The 25,821-nt window shown below is 45.4% G+C and overlaps 1 protein-coding gene across 1 annotated transcript in view; it reads right to left on the bottom strand.

Annotated features, from left to right (window-relative positions):
• The window catches only part of CISD3 (CDGSH iron sulfur domain 3), a 186,476-nt gene that overhangs the window by 91,498 nt on the left and 69,157 nt on the right, over positions 1-25,821 (bottom strand). Inside the window, exon 2 of the mRNA XM_077459418.1 lies at positions 9,626-9,739. Coding sequence (XP_077315544.1) covers positions 9,626-9,739 — 114 coding nt within the window. The remainder of the gene's footprint in view (positions 1-9,625; positions 9,740-25,821) is intronic.

Below are 25,821 nucleotides of genomic sequence, written 5' to 3'. Positions count from 1 at the left end.
TTTGTAATGTGGGGACTTCATGCACATTTAAACTTCAGGCTTGCCATGTAAAAACATGGTTGGAGCAAAGCTGTCTTTCAAGTTTGTGCAGCCAGTCACCTCTACTATAGTTGTGTTCAGACACAAGTCAAATATGTATGGACACATATGTAACATTTGTGTACATGAAAACACTACCTTATGTGGACATGCATTTATAGTAGGGGTGAATGCCAGCACAAACTTCAAACAGAAACTCAAACCATGTTTTTTTATGCAGGCTAAAATCTCAAGACTACCGATAATGTTTGACAAAAAAAATAACATTTTGGAAAACCATGAGAGATACCAGTAATTAAAAATCATTGGTTGATGGATGTATAATGTTCAGTAGTAAAATGTGAGAATAACATTTTTGGATGCCATTTAAAAAAAAAAAAAAAAAATAGATGCACAAAAAAAGTTAACAATATTTCTTTATTTTTATTAAAAAAATTACATTTGCAATAAAAATTTAATATTGCATATTTGGTCTGTTATACTATTTCTTACAAGATAGGTATATTACGATTGACCAGGTTGCAGGTTATATAGTTGTTGGTGTGGATGATTTGTCATTACATTTTGACGTGAACGTTCTTTGGCACGAATATTTACCTTTCCCTGTTAAATGTTGTGCATACATGCGCAGTAGCAACCATTAGTTTTTTCATGGACGAATAACACATTAAAATTGCAATTTATTGTTTGTTTGGCAGAAGTTTTCCTAACTTGCGGTTAGTTTTTTTTTTTTTTTTTTACACAAAAACGTCACCAACGATTAACGTTTTGTGCCCATTAACTTGCCGAAAAATGAACAGTCTACATGATCAATTTTCGGCCGATTGGCAGATTTTTCATATAGTGTATGGCCAGCATTACTCTGTATTATATTCGTATAATCATCTATTAGGTGGACACTTCTGTATGATGCCGCATAATGACCCTAGGGTGGAATCAGTTCCTCCACACGAATGATCTCCGTCACTCCGCAATATATCAGGGAAGGAAAAGAGAAAGAAACCTCCACTAGTGCAGTATGGTTTAGACCAAGTGGGTATATTTATTAAATAATAGGTGGACTTTTACAATTTAACAGTTTAAAATCAGCAGAGTAAAAATCATAACAGGTCGGCGTCAGAAATGCCTTCTCACATGTCCTGTGACAAACGTCCGTCTCAGCCAATCCACTCTTATATACGCATGAATTCAAGGTGGTTCAACTAATTATTTAATATTTACATATCCATTTTTCATTTTTATTTTTTCACTTGAGCAACCTTATTGCATTTTCACTTATATATACATATTAATTGATCGATTTTACTTATTCTATTTTTTTATATTTTTAGGTTTATTCACTTTTTATTGATTTTTTCTTACTAATTCACTTAAATTTTTTCCCCCAATACTTACCCTCTTTGTACTCTTGTACCATTCTTCGGAATTACTTACCTAGCAGCCATAACTTTCTTCGACACTTCACTTCACTTCTGCGCGAAATTATACACATATTCTTCTTTTCTTGGTGTTATTGTTAACACTTATTTTGCAGCACTTGTGAATATACTTACTCTTATATACATATATAGCTCTTTCCGATTTACTCGCACTAGCGTGAAGGCTTTCACCACAGATATTACAGAAACGCAGTGGAAAATAATTTTGGAATTGGCCCCGTTAGTCTCTTTGTCCCCCTCCCAAAGGATGTCACATTTTTTCCTCCTTTATAGAACGTGTTATACCCCTTCTAAACGTTTCCAGTTTGGTCGCCACTTGGACTCGAGCTGCCCTAGGTGTGGGAACCCAGAGGGAGACATGCTCCATATGTTTTGGAGATGCCCGAAACTGTTCCATTACTGGATGGGGTGACAGGAGCCATTGATCAAACACTTGGTACCTCTACCGAGCTGGAACAAAACATTGCTTGTTCGGATTAGTGGAAGGAGGGGGGAAATTAGGAAACAAGCAGACAGCAGTTACGAGATGTCTATTCCAAGGAATTTGACTGCCCGGAGATGGCAGTCGGTGCTGCCACCGTCCCGTGAGGAATGGCTAAAGACTATGATTGCGGTTATTCTCAAAGAAAAAGCGGTGTGTATAAAGAGGTGCGTTATGGAAATATGAATCGATTTGGAAATCCTGGTGGGATGCAAGAGGGATTGATATGTAAACCTTATTTATTATTAGGTAAAACGTTGTGGCAATTGGAAGTGAACTAAAAGAAATTGGTCTAAGAGCGTGTATGATGCATGCTGGTTGGAATGTGTGGACTGGGAGAGTTGGGAAGGTGTACTGGTTAGGTGAGAAAATAGTCCTTAATGATATTTCAGACAGCCCTCCTTTAGACCGCTAGACCCCCCCCCCCCTAGTTAAACATCTTTATTGTACTTAATATATAACGATTGGGGAGGACTGTATAGGGGTATGAAGCGGGAATTGGATTTTTTTTTTTTTACTTTAACACATAGCATGTACATACCAAAAATGACACCCCAAAATAGATTCTCCTACTCCTCCTACAGCGTACCACGTGTGAGACTTCCACAGCCTGGCCACATACAGAGCCAGAGTACAGCAGAGTATGGCTGAGCATGGCCAAGTATGGCTGAGCATGGCTGGGTATCGCAGAGTATGGCTAGTGTGAGGGGTTAGCTCGGCAGCGGGTGTGTGTGACCCCCTGGATGGGTTCACAACACAAAATCAGGCACAGCAGACAGCGTTGTAGGTGCAAACAAACAAAAGATGCGGTTTATTCATGCTACATACAGTGAAAAATATAACAGCCAAACAAAAATAAAACATGAAAATAAATCCTTGGTCAGCTTGACCTCTAATTACACACTTAGATTCCCTATCTAACAACTGAGTGCAGCCTTGTGCAGCACCAGTCCCTGTCTCTGTTGTAGAGGTTTGCCACACAGGCGTTAACTCACCACACAGAACAAGTGTCACACTCCCCAGTCTATACAACACAAAACTGGTTCCAGGATGGAGCATCTCCCTAAGCATGCTGGGGTTTTTTGTAGAGGTCTTAATGAGCCCACTTACTTCAGCTGGGCTCATTAACTCTTCCCCTCTAATTATACAAGTCTGCATAAAGCCTGAATCTAGGGCACACATATTTCCCATCCTGGATACAACCAGGTGACTTTACCTGCGTGCTGCCACACTAGGCATAGATGGATGGATGGATGGATGTGACTGCAATTGTCACTCAGCAGCGCTGTGGGCACTACAGTTCCAGCCCACGGTGCTCCTGCCATCCGCTCTTTCCCCCCTCCTTTCACATTGTACCGATCGGTACAGACAGGGAAGAGAGGAACCGGCGACATGGCGCCTGTTTGTTTACAAGGGATTGCTCCATCATTTGACGGAAAGATCACGTGGCAAACGGCAGCTATCAGCGGCCACTTACTGTGATCCAGTCACGGATGTTCCCGGGTGCATGCCCCAGGGGGCGCGCGGTTCTGTGAGGAAGTCCATGGACGCCCTCCCAGAATAAGCCAACCACGCTGTAGCCGGCTATGGCCCGGTTCGGCAAGTGGTTAAGGAAAAAAAAAAAAAAAAGAGGGTTTACAGCCCCTCACACTGCTAAGCGCTTGCCACCCACATTTTAGTGCAGAACGCTATGAGCGTCGCAGGTCTTGTCCCTCATTCTGAACTTCAAATGTTGGGAGGTATGGTTAAACTGTATGTATAGCCCAAACTTTTTAGTTATTTTTATTTCAGGTATTTAGATACTGCTGATAATTTAATCAATGCATTGTATATTGTACAGTCGCATCAGCCCCTGCCCTCAAGGAGCTTGCTCACATACATAAATACACACATACTAGTGTCAATTCGGACAGGAGCCGATTAGCCTACCAGCAGCAAAGAGATATGCAAACTCCATGCAGATTATGTCCCGAGTTGGATGCATACCGGAAACCCAGAGCTGCAAGATACCACTAGGTCACTCTTTAGGTAAAGGAGGATTCAAACCTTTATCAAGTTAGTTTATCGCCGTCTGTGTGCTGCTGGGGAGATTTCCCTTTATGTCCTGCCCTTAAGACACAACAAGGAATAAAAGGATAGCTCAAAGAGGGGGGCTTCCCGAACACTCGGCTCTATTGGATAAATTATTGCGTATTGCTTTGAAGACAACTCACATTTTAGATTTCTATTCACTTTGTATTGGTGACAACAATCATCATCAGGCAAATAGAGATGTGAATCTTCCCAGTGGGGGCACAGACAAAAGAAACTTGACAGAATGTCTAATCCTTCTGCAGATAGCCTACTTTAAAATTAATGGGCTGAATTAAGGCAACACATGTAAATGTGTAAAACAATTGTGAACTGTGGTTGTAAACCCTTACTGCCGGTTCACACTGGGGCAACTTGTCAGACGACTTACCTGCTTGACAAGTCACGTCCCTTTCTGTACAATGGAACCGTTCTAATCGGAGCGACACAAGTTGCTCCGATTTAGAAAAAGGTTCCTGTATGACTTTGGGGGCAACTTGAGGCGACTTGCATTGACTCCTATAGAGAAGTTGTTCTGCAAGTCACCGCAGCTGTCGTGTCCAGGTCGCCTGAGGCAGTTGCACTGCAAGTCGTGCTGCCTCAGTGTGAACCGACACTTGCACATACCCAGTGAAGTGACTCCCTTCAGGTAATACACAGATGAAATAAGTCCTCCTACATAAGTTGCACCTGGTTATCACAGTCTGTTCTTCTCTACATCTGTTCAAAGTCCAGAATTTATAAAGCTTGTCTGAGCTGTAAGAAAAGGGGGTGGAGAGCTGAAATTATACTCTGCACAGCTCAGCGAGGACAGCTCTGACAGCTGATTGGAGGGGAGGGACTCACCCCCCTTTACACAGCACACAGGAACATAGCTGAAGCTGTCAAGCTGGAGATCTCTCCGGTCACCCTTTTTCTCTCAGTGTCAGGAAAACTTGTCAGAACTGATTCATGCTGATAGAGGAACAAAGCAGCAGTCAGAAATTACACATGGTACTCTTAATTGAGACAAGTACACACTATTTACAGACCACATCATCTATGGAATATCCTTGTGCTAAATATGACAGGCTCATGAGTCATATCTCTGAAATGTATTTTAACGTAACAGCAACATTTATGAAAAGAAACCGATTAAATAAATAAATGGGAGCATGACCTATGTGAGAATATGGAACTTCGATGAGTGGCACAAGATGGTGCAGTTTGCCTCTAGATCACTCCAACACCTCGATAATAGAAGACTATAGATAATAGAAACTATAAGGTGATATTACAGTGGTACATGGTTACTATGAGGGCAGCTTATCATATCTGGTGGCAGTGCCCAAAAGTGCAAAGCTTTTGGATTCGCCTCTATAACTTTGATTCTCTCATGTAAACCTCTGAAAGTGCTCAAACAAGCAGCACTCTTATGATATACAGTAGAGGAGGCCCCGACACATACAAGGAGATTGATATTTTTATATTATATTTGTGGCCACAAAAAATCACTATAGCCAGATCTTGCAGGACATCTACGATACCCTTTCAATTGGTGAAGGCCAAATTAACATGGGATTATGGTCAATGAATGTCTTTCTGCTATCTTATCTGACAAACCTAAATTGGTTGAAAGAATATATGACCTCCAGATCTGCTAATGGGGAATACGCAACTCGGCAAAGTACTCCTGGATCAGAAAAAATATACTACTTTCCTAAAACTTTCCTCTCTCTACTCTGTTCTCGGGTTACTCATGTTCTAGGTTGCAATATTACCTGAAAGCAATGCTTAAGAATGCCAAACTGGGGTTTCTCTAAGGGTCGGTTCACACTAGGACGACTTAGCCGCCGGACAAGTAGCGTCCCATTCTGTACAATGGAACCATTCTAATCGGAGTGACACAAGTCGCTCCGACTTAGAAAAAGGTTCCTGTATGACTTTGGAGGCGACTTGCATTGACTTCTATACAGAAGTCTTTTGCAAGTCGCTGCAGTGGTCACGTCTAGGTCGCCTGAGGCAGTCGCGCTGTAAGTCTTGCTGCCTCAGTGTGAACCGGACCTTATCACTTCAGGTGGGCACCTTAGAGGGATATGTCTTGTTGGCAATGGTGTGTCTCAAAGTTAGCTGTGTACAATGCTTTACACAAGGGAATACTATAACTAGCCAATTGATGGAATTTTTGCCCCTTTGCATTTAGGCAGCACTTTAACTGATTGCACAATAGGATGCTGCAACTTAGGACTAACCCCGGAGTCCGGGGTTAACTGTCTCACTGTTAACCTTTGGAAACTTCACCTCCATTTCTATATAAAAAAAACTTGCTCTCGATGTGTTCAAACTGGATAATAAATAAGTAAAATGATGGTGACAGCAGCACTCAACATTGTATACAGCAGGCATGTCCAAAGTCCGGCCCGCGGGCCAATCGCGGCCCACGGGCCGGTTTTGACCGGCCCGCCTGATTATTTAAACATATATATCTTTTGTGGCCCGCGGCGATCTCCTAGCACCGGGGCCACAAAAGATATATAGTCCGGCTGCCTCGGAGGGAGGAGGCGGGACGAGTGCCATGCACACAGGAGGAGAATTTCCTGTTTACACGGCAGCCTCTGTAATAGGAAGTCCCGTCTCTGCCATTGGACGACTGTGCTGTCCATCAAAGGAGGCGGGACTTTCTCTTAAAGAGGCCGCTGTGTAAACAGGAGATTCTAATGTAGGATGTCTTTAGCGCTCGTCCTGCCCTCCATGGCTGCACTGATGGTAATGGTGGCTGCATTCCTGGCAATTGCAATTGTGGAGCTGCATTCCTGGCAATGGTGAGTGAATTCCTGGCAATGGTGGGTGAAATTCCCAGCAATGGTGGCTGCATTCCTGGCAATGGTGCCTGCATTCCTGGCAATGGTGGGTGAAATTCCTGGCAATGGTGGGTGAAATTCCTGGCAATGGTGGGTGAAATTACCGGAAATGGTGGGTGAAATTACCGGAAATGGTGGCAGCATTCCCGGCAATGGTGGCAGCATTCCCGGCAATGGTGGCAGCATTCCCGGCAATGGTGGCAGCATTCCCGGCAATGGTGAGTGAATTCCCGGCAATGGTGAGTGAATTCCCGGCAATGGTGAGTGAATTCCCGGCAGTGGTGAGTGAATTCCCGGCAATGGTGAGTGAATTCCCGGCAATGGTGGGTGCATTCCCGGCAATGGTGGCTGCATTCCTGGCAATGGCGGGTGAATCCCTGGCAATGGTGGTTGCATTCCTGGCAATAATGGGTGAAATTCCCGGCAATGGTGGCTGCATTCCTGGCAATGGTGGCTGCATTCCTGGCAATGGTGGCTGCATTCCTGGAAATGGTGGCAGCATTCCTGGCAATGGTGGCAGCATTCCCGGCAATGGTGAATGAATTCCCGGCAATGGCAGGTGAATCCCTGGCAATGGTGGCTGCATTCCCGGCAATGGTGGCAGCATTCCCGGCAATGGTGAGTGAATTCCCGGCAATGGTGGCAGCATTCCCGGCAATGGTGAGTGAATTCCCGGCAATGGTGAGTGAATTCCCGGCAATGGTGAGTGAATTCCCGGCAATGGTGAGTGAATTCCCGGCAATGGTGAGTGAATTCCCGGCAATGGTGAGTGAATTCCCGGCAGTGGTGAGTGAATTCCCGGCAATGGTGGGTGCGTTCCCGGCAATGGTGGCTGCGTTCCCGGCAATGGTGGCTGCATTCCTGGCAATGGTGGCTGCATTCCTGGCAATGGCGGGTGAATCCCTGGCAATGGTGGTTGCATTCCTGGCAATAATGGGTGAAATTCCCGGCAATGGTGGCTGCATTCCTGGCAATGGTGGCTGCATTCCTGGAAATGGTGGCTGCATTCCTGGCAATGGTGGCAGCATTCCCGGCAATGGTGAATGAATTCCCGGAAATGGCAGGTGAATCCCTGGCAATGGTGGCTGCATTCCCGGCAATGGTGGCTGCATTCCCGGCAATGGTGGCTGCATTCCCGGCAATGGCGGCTGCATTCCCGGCAATGGCGGCTGCATTCCCGGCAATGGCGGCTGCATTCCCGGCAATGGCGGCTGCATTCCCGGCAATGGCGGCTGCATTCCCGGCAATGGCGGCTGCATTCCCGGCAATGGCGGCTGCATTCCCGGCAATGGCGGCTGCATTCCCGGCAATGGCGGCTGCATTCCCGGCAATGGTGGCTGCATTCCCGGCAATGGCGGGTGAATCACTGGCAATGATGGCAGCATTCCTGGCAATGGTGGCTGCATTCCCGGCAATGGTGGCTGCATTCCCGGCAATGGTGAGTGAATTCCCGGCAATGGTGAGTGAATTCCCGGCAATGGTGAGTGAATTCCTGGCAATGGTGAGTGAGTTCCTGGCAATGGTGGCTGCATTCCTGGCAATGGCGGGTGAATCCCTGGCAATGGTGGGTGCATTCCCGGCAATGTTGGCAGCATTCCCGGTAATGTTGGCAGCATTCCTGGCAATGATGGCAGCATTCCCGGCAATGGTGAGGGAATTCCTGGCAATGGTGAGGGAATTCCTGGCAATGGTGGGTGCATTCCTGGCAATGGTGGGTGCATTCCTGGCAATGGTGGGTGCATTCCTGGCAATGGTGGGTGCATTGCTGGCAATGGTGGGTGCATTGCTGGCAATGGTGGGTGCATTGCTGGCAATGGTGGGTGCATTGCTGGCAATGGTGGGTGCATTCCTGGCAATGGTGAGTGCATCCCTGGCAATGGTGGGCACTGCATTCCTAGCAATGGTGGGTCTGCAGATGGACACTGACCCTTATTTTGCTTCACAGTTCTTTATTTAAAATTGTAAGTTTTTTTTTTTCCTGAAGCTTCCCTGAAGTGATGGTGCGTGTTATACGCCAATAAATACGCTGTATCCAAATAATACACTTGAGTTCAAACATTCACCACACACAGCCACAAAGGCAAGAGAATTCTTGTGGGGAAGTGTATTAGTGCTCAGACGAACACACTTAGAGCGAATTTGAATGGTTCAAAGAATGTCAGGCAAAATGGTCGGCCCTCGTGCATGTTCATTTCATCAAATCTGGCCCTCTTTGTAAAAAGTTTGGACATCCCTGGTATACAGCAATAAAGAATTAAAAAGTGTCACGCTGTCACATCTTTTCTCCACAAATAACGTGATAAATAATAAAAGTCCTCATTATTCCTTTTCATTGAGGATTTTTATTATTTATCACGTTATTTGTGGAGATATATGCACAAATGTGACAGTGCAACACTTTTATTCTTTAATACCTCTATTTTTATGGATTGTTCTTTGTTGTACTGACAACGATCTGTACCGAACAACCTAGTGCAATATGTGAAATTTTGTATTATTTTCTTGAAAATAAACCAATAAAGATTATTGGAAAAGACAAGTACACACTGTTGAGTGATATGCTTAGTTATATTTCATGTCTGAAGTTTACAACCACCTTAACTTGTGTGTTATTGCAATGTACAAGAAAAGCAAAGTGTGAACAAGCCCTCACTGTGACCTGGTTGAGTGCTGTGGGCAACAGCTCACTTTAAGATTGATTTTTCATAAATTAATAAATGGGTAATAGTAGGAGTTGAGAAGTGCTATACAGTTACCTGTTTCTTGCTGTGGCCACAGCTACACCATGGGTACAGTTTCCCAGCCTTTAAATCCACTTTAAATGGATGTTTAGCTGCAATAACTGGAGTCACCTGTGACGTGCTGCATGCCTGTTGATGAGAGAGATCGTTACTCATGTCAAGAGGTCTAAGCTCTTCTAAAATTATATTGGAATGCTGTCTAACAAAAAGCTAGTCACATAGATTGACTTTAAAGTTTACAATGCTTAAAGCATTTTTTTTAACCATTTTGCAAATTTGTCATTGCAAGGCCAACCGAAAAAACAAAATCATACTAGTAAACTTTTTTACTTGCCTGTACCGCTACTTCACACCCAATATTGATTGGTGGCAGGTCACCTGAGACCAGGTGACAGATGCACTCCGTAGGAGTCAGAAGTGCACCGCTAGGTAGTGGACCTTAGGATTGCTGCGGATTTTACCCATGGAGATTCAGGACACAGGTCTACAGCATCACTAACACAGATCCCAATGGGAGCTGGAGCATAGATTCGCCAGGGCGCAGAGTTTAAGAGCCAGCAGGTGTTCGTCAGAGCCTCCAGTGGTGAGGATGGACTTCGCTGCAGTCTGGCTCCAGGTCGTGGCCCCTAGGGTCTCACAGCTCACACTCACAGTAGACTAAAGGAGAAGGAAGCAGCAGGCTGGGACAACAAGGATAGTAAGGGGATAAGGCAGAGGTCAGGGCAACTAGCAGAAAGGAACAACAGAGTACACGCCAAAGGTTCAGGGTCACAGGCAGACAGGGATGGTTGGGGACATGCCAAAAGGTCAAGGTCACAAGCAGACAGGAATCACTGAGAACACGCCAAAGTCGGTAACAGAGACAAAACGTAGAGCACACGGCAAGCAAGAAACAGGAAGCCAAACACACAATGGTTGATGAGCACCGCTGGCTTGCAGTGCACAGGTTAACCACTTCCCACCCGGCCAATGTACATATACAGCCGGGTGGGAGCCGCCTCCTGACTGGACGTTCAGGAAAGTCCTTCAGAAGGAGGGGGATCGTGCCTGGTTGCAGCCGGCTGGTGATCAGTGAGCGTGAGCTGTTTTTACAGCTTTTTACTAACTGATCACCAGTCTAGTATAAACCTACAGTGTAAACACACGTCACCACAATACACGTCACCACACATGTCCCCAAATAAAAAAAAAAACACATGTCCCCCACATATGTCCCACTAAAATCACATGTTCCAATGATTATCTGCACACATATGTATGTGATCACCTGCACACATTTGTACATGATCATTTGCGTACATATGTCCGTGACCACACAAACCAATTATTATACACTTAACGGAATTTTTTTTTTTACCAAAGACATGTAGCAGAATACATTTTGGCTTAAATTTATGACAAAATTTGATTTTATTGGATTTCTTTTAAAATAGAAAAAAGAAAATAGTTTTTTTTTCCAAATTTTCGCTTTTTGCGCTTATATCGCAAAAAATAAAAAAACGGAGTCGTAAATAAATACCACCAAAATAAAGCTCTATTTGTATGAACAAAATGATAAAAAATTTATTTGGGTACAGTGTAGCATGACCGCGCAATTGTCATTGAAAGTGCGAGAGCGATGAAAGCTGAAAATTGGGCTGGGAAGGAAGGGGGCGAAAGCGCCCTGTATTGTAGTGGTTAATATAGGGTTCCCAGATCGGGCCTGGGGTAGAGCCATGCTTAGAGGAGAGGTTATAAAAACCACCAGGTGGGGGTCGCATGCGTGGCATGGAACGGAGCGGCCGCATTTGAGGAGAGCTCCGGCATCCACGGGGCTTTCAGCCACTATCCCGGGGCAATAAACACCTAAAAACGCTCCTTTTATACTCACCCCTGAAGATAAGACCTTGTGCATGCCTAATTCGCAGAAGGGGAGACGTGGGAGCCACCAGAAGTCCCGTTCTCTATACCCTCTCAGATCACAAACTCAAGGAAGCATGGCAAAAAATGGCGCCGGCAGCTTGCCTCCTTCATCTGCTACCTTCTCTCATACAACAGAGCCTCAGCAACAAGATTCAGCTCCTGCAAACAACTGAGTACAACCCACTTTCAAAAGCAGCACTGGAAGTCAGCTTAGAGCAGGCATGTCCAAAGTCCGGCCCGCGGGCCAATCGCGGCCCGCGGTCCGGTTTTGAACGGCCCGCCTGATTATTTAAACATATATATATCTTTTGTGGTCCCCGGCGATCTCCTAGCGCCGGGGCCACAAAAGATATATAGTCCGGCTGCCTCGGAGGGAGGAGGCGGGACGAGGGCCGTGCACACAGGAGGAGAATTTCCTGTTTACACGGCAGCCTCTGTAATAGGAAGTCCCGTCTCTGCCATTGGACGACTGTGCTGTCCATCAAAGGAGGCGGGACTTTCTCTTAAAGAGGCCGCTGTGTAAACAGGAGATTCTCCTGTAGGATGTCTTTAGCGCTCGTCCTGCCCTCCATGGCTGCACTGATGGTAATGGTGGCTGCATTCCTGGCAATTGCAATTGTGGAGCTGCATTCCTAGCAATGGTGGCTGCATTCCTGGCAATGGTGGGTGAAATTCCTGGCAATGGTGGGTGAAATTCCCGGCAATGGTGGCTGCATTCCTGGCAATGGTGGGTGAAATTCCCGGCAATGGTGGGTGAAATTCCCGGCAATGGTGGGTGAAATTCCCGGCAATGGTGGGTGAAATTCCCGGCAATGGTGGGTGAAATTCCCGGCAATGGTGGCAGCATTCCCGGCAATGGTGGCAGCATTCCCGGCAATGGTGGCAGCATTCCCGGCAATGGTGAGTGAATTCCCGGCAATGGTGAGTGAATTCCCGGCAATGGTGAGTGAATTCCCGGCAACGGTGAGTGAATTCCCGGCAACGGTGAGTGAATTCCCGGCAATGGTGGGTGCATTCCTGGCAATGGTGGGTGCATTCCCGGCAATGGTGGGTGCATTCCTGGCAATGGTGGGTGCGTTCCCGGCAATGGTGGCTGCGTTCCCGGCAATGGTGGCTGCGTTCCCGGCAATGGTGGCAGCATTCCCGGCAATGGCGAGTGAATTCCTGGCAATGGTGGCTGCATTCCTGGCAATGGTGGCTGCATTCCTGGCAATGGCGGGTGAATCCCTGGCAATGGTGGTTGCATTCCTGGCAATAATGGGTGAAATTCCCGGCAATGGTGGCTGCATTCCTGGCAATGGTGGCTGCATTCCTGGCAATGGTGGCTGCATTCCTGGCAATGGTGGCTGCATTCCTGGCAATGGTGGCAGCATTCCTGGCAATGGTGGCAGCATTCCCGGCAATGGTGGCAGCATTCCCGGCAATGGTGAATGAATTCCCGGCAATGGCAGGTGAATCCCTGGCAATGGTGGCTGCATTCCTGGCAATGGTGGCAGCATTCCCGGCAATGGCGAGTGAATTCCTGGCAATGGTGGCAGCATTCCCGGCAATGGCGAGTGAATTCCCGGCAATGGCGGCTGCATTCCTGGCAATGGCGGCTGCATTCCTGGAAATGGCGGCTGCATTCCTGGAAATGGCGGCTGCATTCCCGGTAATGGCGGGTGAATCCCTGGCAATGGTGGGTGAATCCCTGGCAATGGTGGCAGCATTCCTGGCAATGGTGAGTGAATTCCCGGCAATGGTGAGTGAATTCCCGGCAATGGTGAGTGAATTCCCGGCAATGGTGAGTGAATTCCCGGCAATGGTGAGTGAATTCCCGGCAATGGTGAGTGAATTCCCGGCAATGGTGAGTGAGTTCCCGGCAATGGTGAGTGAGTTCCCGGCAATGGTGAGTGAGTTCCCGGCAATGGTGAGTGAGTTCCCGGCAATGGTGAGTGAGTTCCCGGCAATGGTGGCTGCATTCCCAGCAATGGTGGCTGCATTCCCAGCAATGGTGGCTGCATTCCCAGCAATGGTGGCTGCATTCCTGGCAATGGCAAGTGAATTCCTGGCAATGGTGGCTGCATTCCTGGCAATGGCGGGTGAATCCCTGGCAATGGTGGGTGCATTCCCGGCAATGTTGGCAGCATTCCCGGCAATGTTGGCAGCATTCCCGGCAATGGTGAGGGAATTCCTGGCAATGGTGGGTGCATTCCTGGCAATGGTGGGTGCATTCCTGGCAATGGTGGGTGCAACCCTGGCAATGGTGGGCACTGCATTCCTAGCAATGGTGGGTCTGCAGATGGACACTGACCCTTATTTTGCTTCACAGTTCTTTATTTAAAATTGTAAGTTTTTTTTTCCTGAAGCTTCCCTGAAGTGATGGTGCGTGTTATACGCCAATAAATACGCTGTATCCAAATAATACACTTGAGTTCAAACATTCACCACACACAGCCACAAAGGCAAGAGAGAATTCTTGTGGGGAAGTGTATTAGTGCTCAGACGAACACACTTAGAGTGAATTTGAATGGTTCAAAGAATGTCAGGCAAAATGGTCGGCCCTCGTGCATGTTCACTTCATCAAATCTGGCCCTCTTTGTAAAAAGTTTGGACATCCCTGTTGTACAGTAAGCGTTTATGGAGAACTGTGTCAAATGCCTTTGCAAAATCCCAGATACACAGCGTCTACGGGCCTTTATCTAGATTACAACTTGCCTCCTCATAGAAGGTTAATAGATTGGTTTACTAAAGAGATGGGAAAGGGGGCAGAAGGGGACAACAGGACTTTATATGAAACAAGATACTTGGGGTATATTCAATCAATATAATATATTAAATTACTAATTTATTGAAAAAACACACTGGAAGGTAGTACAGTGGGTATATTAATAAGATAATATAAACAAAATAAAACAGTATAATAATCGCATAGCACAGTAAAATTCATAGTACAATAATGTTAATACATATAATAATAATAAACCAACAGTACATTCCAAACTGTGTATAGAGTAGTAACCAATAAAATGAATAAATGCTTGAAATAGATCAGACCCAAAATAAAATCATGGCTAGTGGGCATGGCATCTACTGGTAGAAAGCTTGGCACGTTTTGTGGATTGTCTCTACTCATCAGGAGTAGCTGTATATTGACCACACCTGTGATAGGTAATATATTAATAGCAATAATCAATGGTAATTGATTATAAACCTAGGAAAAGGGGGAGCATAACAATGGGCCTAACCACTCTTGCCTAAGGATGACAAGTAAAATATATAGTAGTAGATAGTAACGGTAATAAGAATCGGAGGCACTTTGAGGTGTATATTAGTATCCCCTTGGGGAGCTGAGGCGACATCCAAAACTGGCATCCGGGCCATGAAATAAATTTTTTAACCTGGTGGGTGGGGTTCACTCTACCAAAACGGGCATAGTGGGAGTTAGCCCAGAATGCTGACGAAAATAGAATATTGTTAGTGAAATATGGGAAAGGGAGGCTAGTGAACAGACTAATAGAAGGGAGAAAAGAAGGTGGGTAGAAGACTGAAATTAGACCAGACTAACCACCCCAAAAGTTGTGCATATTGTGAAATAAGGTGAAAACCAAAAGTGACAAACCACCATAAGCTCACAAAGAAGAGGGCAGAATTCATAATTGCCTGAAACTGCACAGAGAAATGTGTAGTGAGCAAGTGAAAAATATGTATTGGCAGATAGAGCCAAAAGTCACACTGTAAAGAAGAGCAGTGATAAAAATGGCCCGCAGCACTGCCAAGGATGTACAATAACGTCACGCTAAAATGTGCCCAGCTCAGGGGGAAGGGGCATCCACATCCAATCGGCTAGCACTCATATGTCCATAGTCCCTTTATCATCCCCTCTAAAAGCTTGCATACTATTGATGTTAAGCTAACTGGTCTGTAGTTCCCAGGGATCTATTTTGGGCCCTTTTTAAATTATTGGTGCTACATTGGCTTTTTGCCAATCACCTGGAACTTCCAGCCAGTAGACTGTCAGTAAAACTTAGGAACTATGGGCTGGCAATTACTTGACTGAGTTCTCGAAGTACCCTCGGATGCAAGCCATCTGATCCCGGTGATTTATTAATGTTAGGTTTCCCAAGTCTAATGTTAACCATGGAGATGCTTCCTGGTAGATGCACCAACTAGAAATAAAGCGTTCCTGGATCTACTGATTACCAACAATATGGACCTGATCACGGATGTGGAAATATGGGGGAGTTTAGGAAACCGTGATAATAGGTCAATTGGCTTCAGTATAAATCGAAATGGGAAACATAAGGGGAATACAAAGCCAATGAATTTCAAAAGAGCCAACACCACTAAACGACAAATCTTGTTAAAAGGCACGAGTTGGGATAAAATCTTAGGAACAAAGAACACTGAGGAAAGGTGGGTTTGCTTTAAGAGCAATAAAGGGCATTTAAATAAGGGCATTAGCCAATGCATCCCATTGGGTAATAAACTGAAAAAAGAGCGAATAAAAGTCCTGGATGGCTTAACTCCAATGTAAAAATGCATAGAAAAGCAAAGGCAAAAGCCTTCAAAAAAAAAATACAGGTTGAGGGCTCATTATCAGCATTCAGACTTTATAAAGAATGCAACAAGAAATGTAAGGGTGCAATTAGGGCGGCTAAGATAGAACATGAAAACACATCGCAGAGGAGAGCAAAAAAAAAAATCCCTATAAATGCTTTAACAATGTAAACAGTAAAAAAGGAGGACAGAAAATATTGGCCCCGTAAAGAATTAGGAAGGACATCTGGTTACAAAGGATGGGGAGATGGTGAAGGTATTGAATTTATTCTTCTCCTCAGCCTTCACAAGGGAATCGGGGGTTACATAGTAAGGTTGAACCAGTCCATCCAGTTCAACCTGAGTGAGTTGTCTACAATTGCCCCATCCCTGTATATTGCACACTCACATCGGTCCCTACCCTCAAGGAGCCCAGAATCCAGGGTCCCCATTCATATACTAGGGCCAATTTAAACAGAAGCCAATTAACCTACTAGCATGTCTTTGGAGTGTGGGAGGAAACTGGAGTACCCAGAGGAAACACACTCGGGCACAGGGAGAACAAGCAAACTCCAGGCAGGTAGTGTCGTGGTTGGGATTTGAACCAGCGACCCTTTTTACTGCCAGGTGATAATTAAAATCCCCCATTATGATAACACTTCCCATCCTTGCTGCTAATCCAACTTGTGACAGGAGATCCATCTCCCCCTCCTGTCTCAGGTTAGGGGGCCTATAGCATACTCCTAGTAATATTTTTCCCTTGGCTTCATCCCTTTGGAGCTCTACCCATAAGGATGCCACCTCCTCCCTAGCCATCTTAGTGATGTCATATCTCACATTTACTTGTACATTATTCTTGATATATAGGCATACCCCTCCCCCTTTTTAACCATCTTTAATCCTGCAATAAAGGGTATACCCTTGAATGATTGCCAGCCAATCTTGAGAGCTGTTGACCCAGGTCTCTGAAATTCCCACAAAATCCAAATCCTTTTTGTGCAACAATATCTCTAGGTCACCCATCTTGTTCGCCAGGCTTCTGGCATTAGTGAACTTGCCAAGTACTTTAGACCGGTCGCATACTATCCTCTCATTAGGTGTTCCGAGTTTGCAACTAGGACTTGTTACTATACTTACCTTGGGTTTATGTGCTCTAGTCAACCTACCACTGATGCCCCCAATAATCCCCTGTGGAATATGTTCCACGCTGACTATCTCTACCTCTGCGCTCCCCCCCCCCCATTGCCTAGTTTAAAAACACCTCTAACTTCTTGGCCATCTTTACTTCCAGCTGATCTGCAGAACTCTAGAACTCTGAGACTGTTTAACGAGCACTCATTATAGAGCTGACACTACAGGCCCCTTGAATCACAGGGCAACCTTCCCCTGTGGCCAATGTCCTGTATGCCCCTGGATTTTGCCTGGCACTTTTGTTGCGCTCCCAAATGGAGAGCTCTATACCCCTCATATTTCGGCTCACTGTGGTACCACTGATGATGTATATTTGATGCTCTGCATTTGGTTGGTGGTCAAAACAGTCAGAGTTCAGACAGAGTGGGTGACCATGTTTACCATTCTACCAATGGTAAACTGACGACTATTCGCCTATATCACCAATTTAACCTTCAAGCGGTCAAATTTATGGCACTGGAAATGGTACCCCCCCTAATGTCAGGGGAGGTAACTGTGATAAAACAATATTACAAAGGGAAGCCCTTTGGATTGAAAGACTAAATGCCATGGTGCCACCTGGCCTCAGTGATGTCAATTCCTTTAAATCAGGGATGTCCAAACTTTTTACAAAGAGGGCCAGATTTGATGAAGTGAACATGCACGAGGGCCGACCATTTTGCCTGACATTCTTTGAACCATTAAAATTCGCTCTAAGTGTGTTCGTCTGAGCACTAATACACTTCCCCACAAGAATTCTCTTGCCTTTGTGGCTGTGTGTGGTGAATGTTTGAACTCAAGTGTATTATTTGGATACAGCGTATTTATTGGCGTATAACATGCACCATCACTTCAGGGAAGCTTCAGGAAAAAAAAAAACTTACAATTTTAAATAAAGAACTGTGAAGCAAAATAAGGGTCAGTGTCCATCTGCAGACCCACCGTTGCTAGGAATGCAGTGCCCACCATTGCCAGGGTTGCACCCACCATTGCCAGGGATGCACTCACCATTGCCAGCAATGCTGCCACCATTGCCAGCAATGCTGCCACCATTGCCGGCAATGCTGCCACCATTGCCGGCAATGCTGCCACCATTGCCGGCAATGCTGCCACCATTGCCGGCAATGCTGCCACCATTGCCGGCAATGCTGCCACCATTGCCGGGAATGCACCCGCCATTGCCAGGAATTCACTTGCCATTGCCAGGAATTCACTTGCCATTGCCGGGAATGCAGCCACCATTGCCGGGAATGCTGCCACCATTGCCGGGAATGCTGCCACCATTGCCGGGAATGCTGCCACCATTTCCAGGGATTCACCCATTATTGCCAGGAATGCAACCACCATTGCCAGGGATTCACCCGCCATTGCCAGGAATGCAGCCACCATTGCCAGGAATGCAGCCACCATTGCCAGGAATGCAGCCACCATTGCCAGGAAAGCAGCCACCATTGCCAGGAAAGCAGCCACCATTGCCAGGAATGCTGCCACCATTGCCGGGAACGCACCCACCATTGCCGGGAACGCACCCACCATTGCCGGGAACGCACCCACCATTGCCGGGAACGCACCCACCATTGTCGGGAACGCACCCACCATTGTCGGGAACGCACCCACCATTGTCGGGAACGCACCCACCATTGTCGGGAACTCACTCACCATTGCCGGGAATTCACTCACCATTGCCGGGAATTCACTCACCATTGCCGGGAATTCACTCACCATTGCCGGGAATGCAGCCACCATTACCGGGAATGCTGCCACCATTGCCAGGAATGCTGCCACCATTGCCAGGAATGCTGCCACCATTTCCAGGGATTCACCCACCATTGCCGGGAATTTCACCCACCCTTGCCAGGAATGCAGCCACCATTGCCGGGAATTTCACCCACCATTGCCAGGAATTTCACCCACCATTGCCAGGAATTTCACCCACCATTGCCAGGAATGCAGCCACCATTGCCAGGAATGCAGCCACCATTGCCAGGAATGCAGCCACCATTGCCAGGAATGCAGCTCCACAATTGCAATTGCCAGGAATGCAGCCACCATTACCATCAGTGCAGCCATGGAGGGCAGGACGAGCGCTAAATACATCTTACAGGAGAATCTCCTGTTTACACAGCGGCCTCTTTAAGAGAAAGTCCCGCCTCCTTTGATGGACAGCACAGTCGTCCAATGGCAGAGACGGGACTTCCTATTACAGAGGCTGCCGTGTAAACAGGAAATTCTCCTCCTGTGTGCACGGCACTCGTCCCGCCTCCTCCCTCCGAGGCAGCCGGACTATATATGTTTTGTGGCCCCGGCGCTAGGAGATCGCCGGGGGCCACAAAAGATATACATGTTTAAATAATCAGGCGGGCTGTTCAAAACCGGACCGCGATTGGCCCGCGGGCCGGACTTTGGACATGCCTGCTGTACAAAATAAGGTCCATTGGCATGGACCATAGGGTGAGTACATGGAATGAAAACTGGCTACAAGGGCGAGATTTCAGAGGGTGGTGATAAATGTGGAGTACTCAGAATGGTCAGAGGTGGGTAGTGGGGTCCCACAGGGTTCTGTGCTGGGACCAATCCTATTTATTTTGTTCATAAACAACCTGGAGGATGGGATAAATAGTTCAAGCTTTGTATTTGTGGATGATACCAAGCTAAGCAGGGCAATAACTTCTCCGTAGGATGTGGAAACCTTACAAAAAGAGCAGGTGGGCAAATACATGGCAAATGAGGTTTAATGTATAAAAATGTCAAATAATGCATTTGGGTGGCAAAAATATGAATGCAATCCATACACTGGGGGAGAACCTCTGGGGGAATCTAGAATGGAAAAGGACCTGGATTTCCTAGTAGATGATAGGCTCAGCAATGGTATGCAATGTCAAGTTGCTGCTAACAAAGCAAACAGAATATTGGCATGCATTAAAAAGGGGATCAACTCCAGAGATAAAAACAATAATTCTCCGGGTCTACAAGACTCTGGTCCAGCCACTTCTGGAGTATGCTGTCCAGTTCTGGGCACCAGTCCTAAGGAAGGATGTACTGGAAATGGAGCGAAGGGCAACTAAGCTAATAAAGGTTCTGGAGGATATTAGTTATGAGGAAAGGTTGCGAGCACTGAACTTATTCTCTCTGGAGAAGAGACGTTTGAGGGGGAATACGATTTCAATGTATAAATACCATAATGGTGACCCTACAAAGGGGAAAAAAACTTTTTGCAGAAGGGAGTTTAGCAAGACATGTGGCCACTGATTATAATTAGAAGAAAAGAGGGTAACCTTAAACTACGTAGAGGGTTCTTTACTGTTAGAGCGGCAAAGATGTGGAATTTCCTTCCACAGGCGGCGGTCTCAGCGGGGAGCATCAATAGTGTCAAAAAACTCTTAGATAAGCACCTGAACGACCGCAACATACAGGGATATACAATGTAATACTGACAGAAAAGTAGATTGGCAAAGCAACAGATTAACCACTTGCTGATACGAGAGGGAGAGGTTACAGTGTGTATAATGCGTGTTTGTGTGATCCTGTGAACAGCTGCTGTCCTGTAGCAATAAAACTGGGCGGTGGGCAAGTGGTTAGTCTGTCACTTTGCCAATCTATTTTTTCTATACTTCTCTGCCACTCCATGTCAGTATTACATTTAGGTCAGTATTGCATTGTATATCCCTGTATGTTGCGGTCATTCAGGTGCTTATCTACGTTTTTTGACACTATCGATGCTCCCCGCTGAGACCGCCGTCTGTGGAAGGAAATTCCACATCTTTGCCGCTCTAACAGTAAAGAACCTTCTACGTAGTTTAAGGTCCAACCTCTTTTTGTGTGTGTGTGTGTGTGTGTGTGTGTGGTTTGGGGGTTGTTTAGCTCAAGTGTAGTACCCACTAGCAAGAACATTCCACACCAATGATTGCTTTTCAGGGCTTTTTGGGCCACTTTTATTAACCACTTGACCACTGGGCACTTAAACACCCTTAATAACCAGACCAATTTTCAGCTTTCGGTGCTCTCACGTTTTGAATGACAATTACTCAGTCATGCAACACTGTACCCATATGAACTTTGTCCTTTTTTTCACACAAAGAGAGCTTTTTGGTGGTATTTAATCACCGCTGTTTTTTTTTTTGTGCTATAAAAAAAAAAAAAAAAAAAAACAGAAAATTCTGTAAAAAAAAAAAAAAAAAAAAAAAGAAGAATTTCTTAGTTTCTGTTATAAAATTTAGCAGATTAGTAGTTTTTCTTCATAAAATGTTGGCCACAATTTATACTGCTACATATCTTTGGTAAAAATAAGTACAAATTGGTTTATATTATTTGGTCTTTGTGAAAGTTATATAGAGTGCACAAGCTATGGTGCCAATATCTGAAAATTGATCACACCTGAAGTACTGACGACCTATTTCAATTCTTGAGACCAACATGCCAGAAAAGTACAAATACCCCCCAAATGACCCCTTTTTGGAAAGAAGACATTTCAAGGTATTTAGTAAAAGGGTTTTAAGTTGTAAATTTTTCCTACAATTCTTTGCAAAAATCAAGATTTTTTTTCCTTTTTTTTTTTTTCCATAAAAAATTGTCATATTATCATCATCAGGTTATTTATCACACACAGCATATGCATACCACAAGTTACACCCCAAAACACATTCTGCTATTACTCCCAAGTATGGCGATACCACGTGTGAGACTTTTACACAGCCTGGCCACATACAGAGGCCCAACATGCAGGGAGCACCATCAAGCGTTCTGGAGCACCCTGGACAATTCTGACATTTCTCCCCTACATGTAAAAATCATTTATTTGCTAGAAAATTACATAGAACCCCAAAACATTATTTTTTTTTTTTTTAGCAAAGACCCTAGAAAAAAACAATGGTGGTCGTTGCAACTTTTTTATCACGCACGGTATTTGCGCAGCAATTTTTCAAACACATTTAAAAAAAACAAAAAAAAACACAGTAAAGTTAGCCCAATGTTTTTGTATAATGTGAAAGATGAAGTTACGCCAAGTAAATGGATACCCAACATGTCGCCCTTCAAAATTGCACATGCTCATGGAATGGCGCCAAAACATTCCTACTTAAAAATCCCCATAGGCGACGCTTTCAATTTTTTTACTGGTTACATGTTTTGAGTTACAGAGGAGGTCTAGGGCCATAATTATTGCTCTTGCTCTAACGTTCGCAGCGATACCTCACATGTGTGGTTTGAACATTGTTTTCGTATGTGGGCAGGACTTACATATAGCTCGCTTCTGCCTGCGAGCTAATGGGGACAGGGGCGCTTTAAATTATTTTTTTCTTATTGTTCATTTTACTTTAATCCATTTTTTGATCACTTTTATTCCTATTACAGGGTATGTAAACATCCCTTGTAATAGGAATATGGCATGACAGGTCCTCTTTACAGTGAGATGTGGGGTCGTCTTATTGACCCCATATCTCACCTCTAGGCCGGGAAGCCTGAAATAAAAATAATAAATAAAAAATAAAATAAAAAAATAAAATAAAAAAATGGCAGGGTATTGCAGAGTATTGGCAGGGTATGGCAGAGTATTGTGGGGTTAATTTTCGGTGAGCAGCACTGTGGGCACTGCAGATGCAGCCCACAGCGCTGCTGACACCGATCTCTTCCCCCTCCGCTGTACCGATTGGTACAGAGAGGGGAGGGAGGAACCGGCATCATAACATGACGCCGGTTTGTTTAGAAGTGATCGCTCTGTCATTTGACAGAGCGATCACGTTGTAAACGGCCGCGATGTGGACCCGGCGGTCACGGATGCTCTCGAGTGCGCGCCCCAGGGGGCGCGCAAGAGCGAAATTCTGGGTAGGCCGTTAATTAACAACCTCTCAGAGTTAAACAACCGCCCTGAAGCCGTTAATCTGCTATGGGCCAGTTGTTAAGTGGTTAAAGAAAATCAAAGTTCCATAAATGAAAACATAAGTGGTATCCCTTGCAGGGGGTTTTCACCGCCAGCAACAAATAAAGGAATATTCAGCCTACTAGCTAACACATGCAGCATTGCAAACAAAAATAAGCCACCTGGCTCTCTTCAGCAGCAGACGCACCACTGCTCAGGCTCCCACACGGAGCTCTCCTGACTACTGTCAGCGACCTCCTACTTGGGGCTCTGGCTTTCACCATGCAGCCTCCACTCTCTGGATACTCCAGTGCACAGCTGCACTTTCTGGGTTCTCCCTTGCAAGCCTGCAACCATGGTCCTGACTCTAGAGGTCGACCGATATATATCGGCCGATATTTGGCGTTTAATTAGTCGGCATCAGCTGATTGTGCTGATAAAAAGGCCATTATATCTTCAGCTGACTTGCAAATGACTTCTTTAATAGAAGTCAATGCAAGTTGCCTGAGTCTTCAGTGAAGTGACTTGTTTCTTCTCTGGGCAGTCTGCCAAGAAAAGAGCAAAGAGATACAATGTTTACACTTATGAATGAACTGTACTCTGTGTAGGAGTTCTCAGTTTAACCATTTAAATACTAAATCTTTTCTGACACTTGTTGCTTACAAGTAAAAGATCCTGTATTTTCTGCTAGAAAATCACTTAGAACGGTGAAAAAAAAAAAAAAAAAAAAAAAAAAAAAAAAAAAAAACACACACCACACGGCAGTATATAAATCGGCCACCACGATTTCTAAATATCGGCATCAGCCAGAGAAAAACCCATAATCGGTCGACCTCTACCTGACTACTATCTAATATACACACACACACACGCACAGTGGGGCAAAAAAGTATTTTGTCAGCCACCAATTGTGCAAGTTCTCCCACTTATTATGACAATTTACAGGCCCCTCTCATCTTAGGTATACCTCAACTATGAGAGACAAAATGTGGAAACAAATCCAGACAATCAGTCTGATTTTCAAAAGAATTTATTGCAAATTATGGTGGAAAATAAGTATTTGGTCAATATGAAAAGTTCATCAATACTTTGTTATATAAATCCTTTGTTGGCAAGGACAGAGGTCAAACATTTTCTGCAAGTCTTCACAAGGTTGTCACACACTGTTGCTGGTATGTTGGTCCATTCCTCCATGCAGAGCTCTAGAGCAGTGATGTTTTTGGGCTATCGCTGGGTTACACAGACTTTCAACTCCCTCCAAAGGTTTTCTATGGGGTTGAGATCTGGAGACTGGCTAGGCCACTCCAGGACCTTGAAATGCTTCTTACGAAGCCACTCCTGCATTGCGGTGTGTTTGGGATCATTGTCAGGCTAAAAGACCCAGCCACGTTTCATCTTCAATGACCTTGCTGATGGGAGTAGGTTTGCACTCAAAATCTCACGATACATGGTCCCATTCATTCTTTCATGTACATGGATCAGTCGTCCTGTTCCCTTTGAAGAGAAACAGCCCCAAAGCATGATGTTGCCACCCCCATGCTTCACAGTAGGTATGGTGTTATTTTGAGTTGTGTTTCTACCAAACCGTTCTACTTTGGTTTCATCTGACCATATGACATTCTCCCAATCCTCTTCTGGATCATCCAAATGCTCTCTAGAAAACCTCAGATGGGCCCAGACATGTACTGGCTTAAGCAGGGGGAAACGTCTGGCACTGCAGGATCTGAGTCCCTGGAGGCGTAGTGTGTTACTGATGGTAGCCTTTGTTATGTTGGGCCCTGCTCTGTGCAGGTCTAAGTTGGCCAGACAGTCCGCCCGTGTGTACGTGGCTTTAGTCTGCAACATAACTTTTTAACTGCCCCCCCCCCCCCCCGAATGCCCCCAGTTATCCCTTTCACTGCCCCGTCACAGTGCAATTAGTACAGTGTATAGTTTTTTTTGGGTCACTTTATTAGTGTCACAAGGAATACCAGATAGCCTCAGTTTGCCTGCTACATACTCACTAATACATTTTAACCCTGTCAGTAACACTACTGTAGACACAATATAAACCTCCATTATTAGTATAGTGTCTAAACTGATCAATATCTTTGATCAGAATTATAACAGCATCCCCAAAAGTATAGAGTCCCCAAAAATGCAGCATTAGTAGGATCAGCCCTGACACGTGCCAGCCCCTCAACCCCCAAACAAGTGCAGTTTCAGTAGATCACCATCACTTCTGATACATACAAAACTGCAGAGTTACCAAGATCAGGCCTGATCTCTGCTAGCACTAGCAGGTACATTTTTTTCCTAGCGGTTCAAGCCGTCCCTGACAGCCAAGTGCTCTTTTACCTATGAGTTGCACTAGGTACCTGTAAAGTTAGTTGCCAAAATGTCAAACGAAAGGTACACTAGTGAAGAGGCCTACAGGATTCTGAGCATGTCAGATGAGAGCGATGGGGGAAGCCTCACTGACAGAAGGCTCAGAATATGAACATGTAGAGAGCAGTTGCACCCTGAGAGATAGCTCAGGCGATGGAGAAGAGGTCCCTGCTAAGGGCAGGCATACTCGACCCCGTGCCCAGGGTACTGAGGTGGTACAATCGTATGATGATTCTTGTATGCAACAGAGTGCCAATACTAGTGCTGCTCTACCTTTTGGTGAACTGGTGAGCACCAGCGGCCCAGTACATCCTGGTCTTATACATACCAGCACTGTAGTAACACTCAGTGACGTGGAGAGTCCCATAATTGCAATCCAAGCTGATGTGGTGGCTAGCAC

This window comes from Lithobates pipiens, unplaced genomic scaffold (assembly GCF_037356315.1).
Source record: "Lithobates pipiens isolate NorthernLeopardFrog02 unplaced genomic scaffold, aLitPip1_a1.2 Scaffold_28, whole genome shotgun sequence".
NCBI classification, from domain to species: domain Eukaryota; kingdom Metazoa; phylum Chordata; class Amphibia; order Anura; family Ranidae; genus Lithobates; species Lithobates pipiens.
Note: the sequence above shows the minus strand (reverse complement) of the source record. Positions and strands in the feature narration are given on the sequence as shown.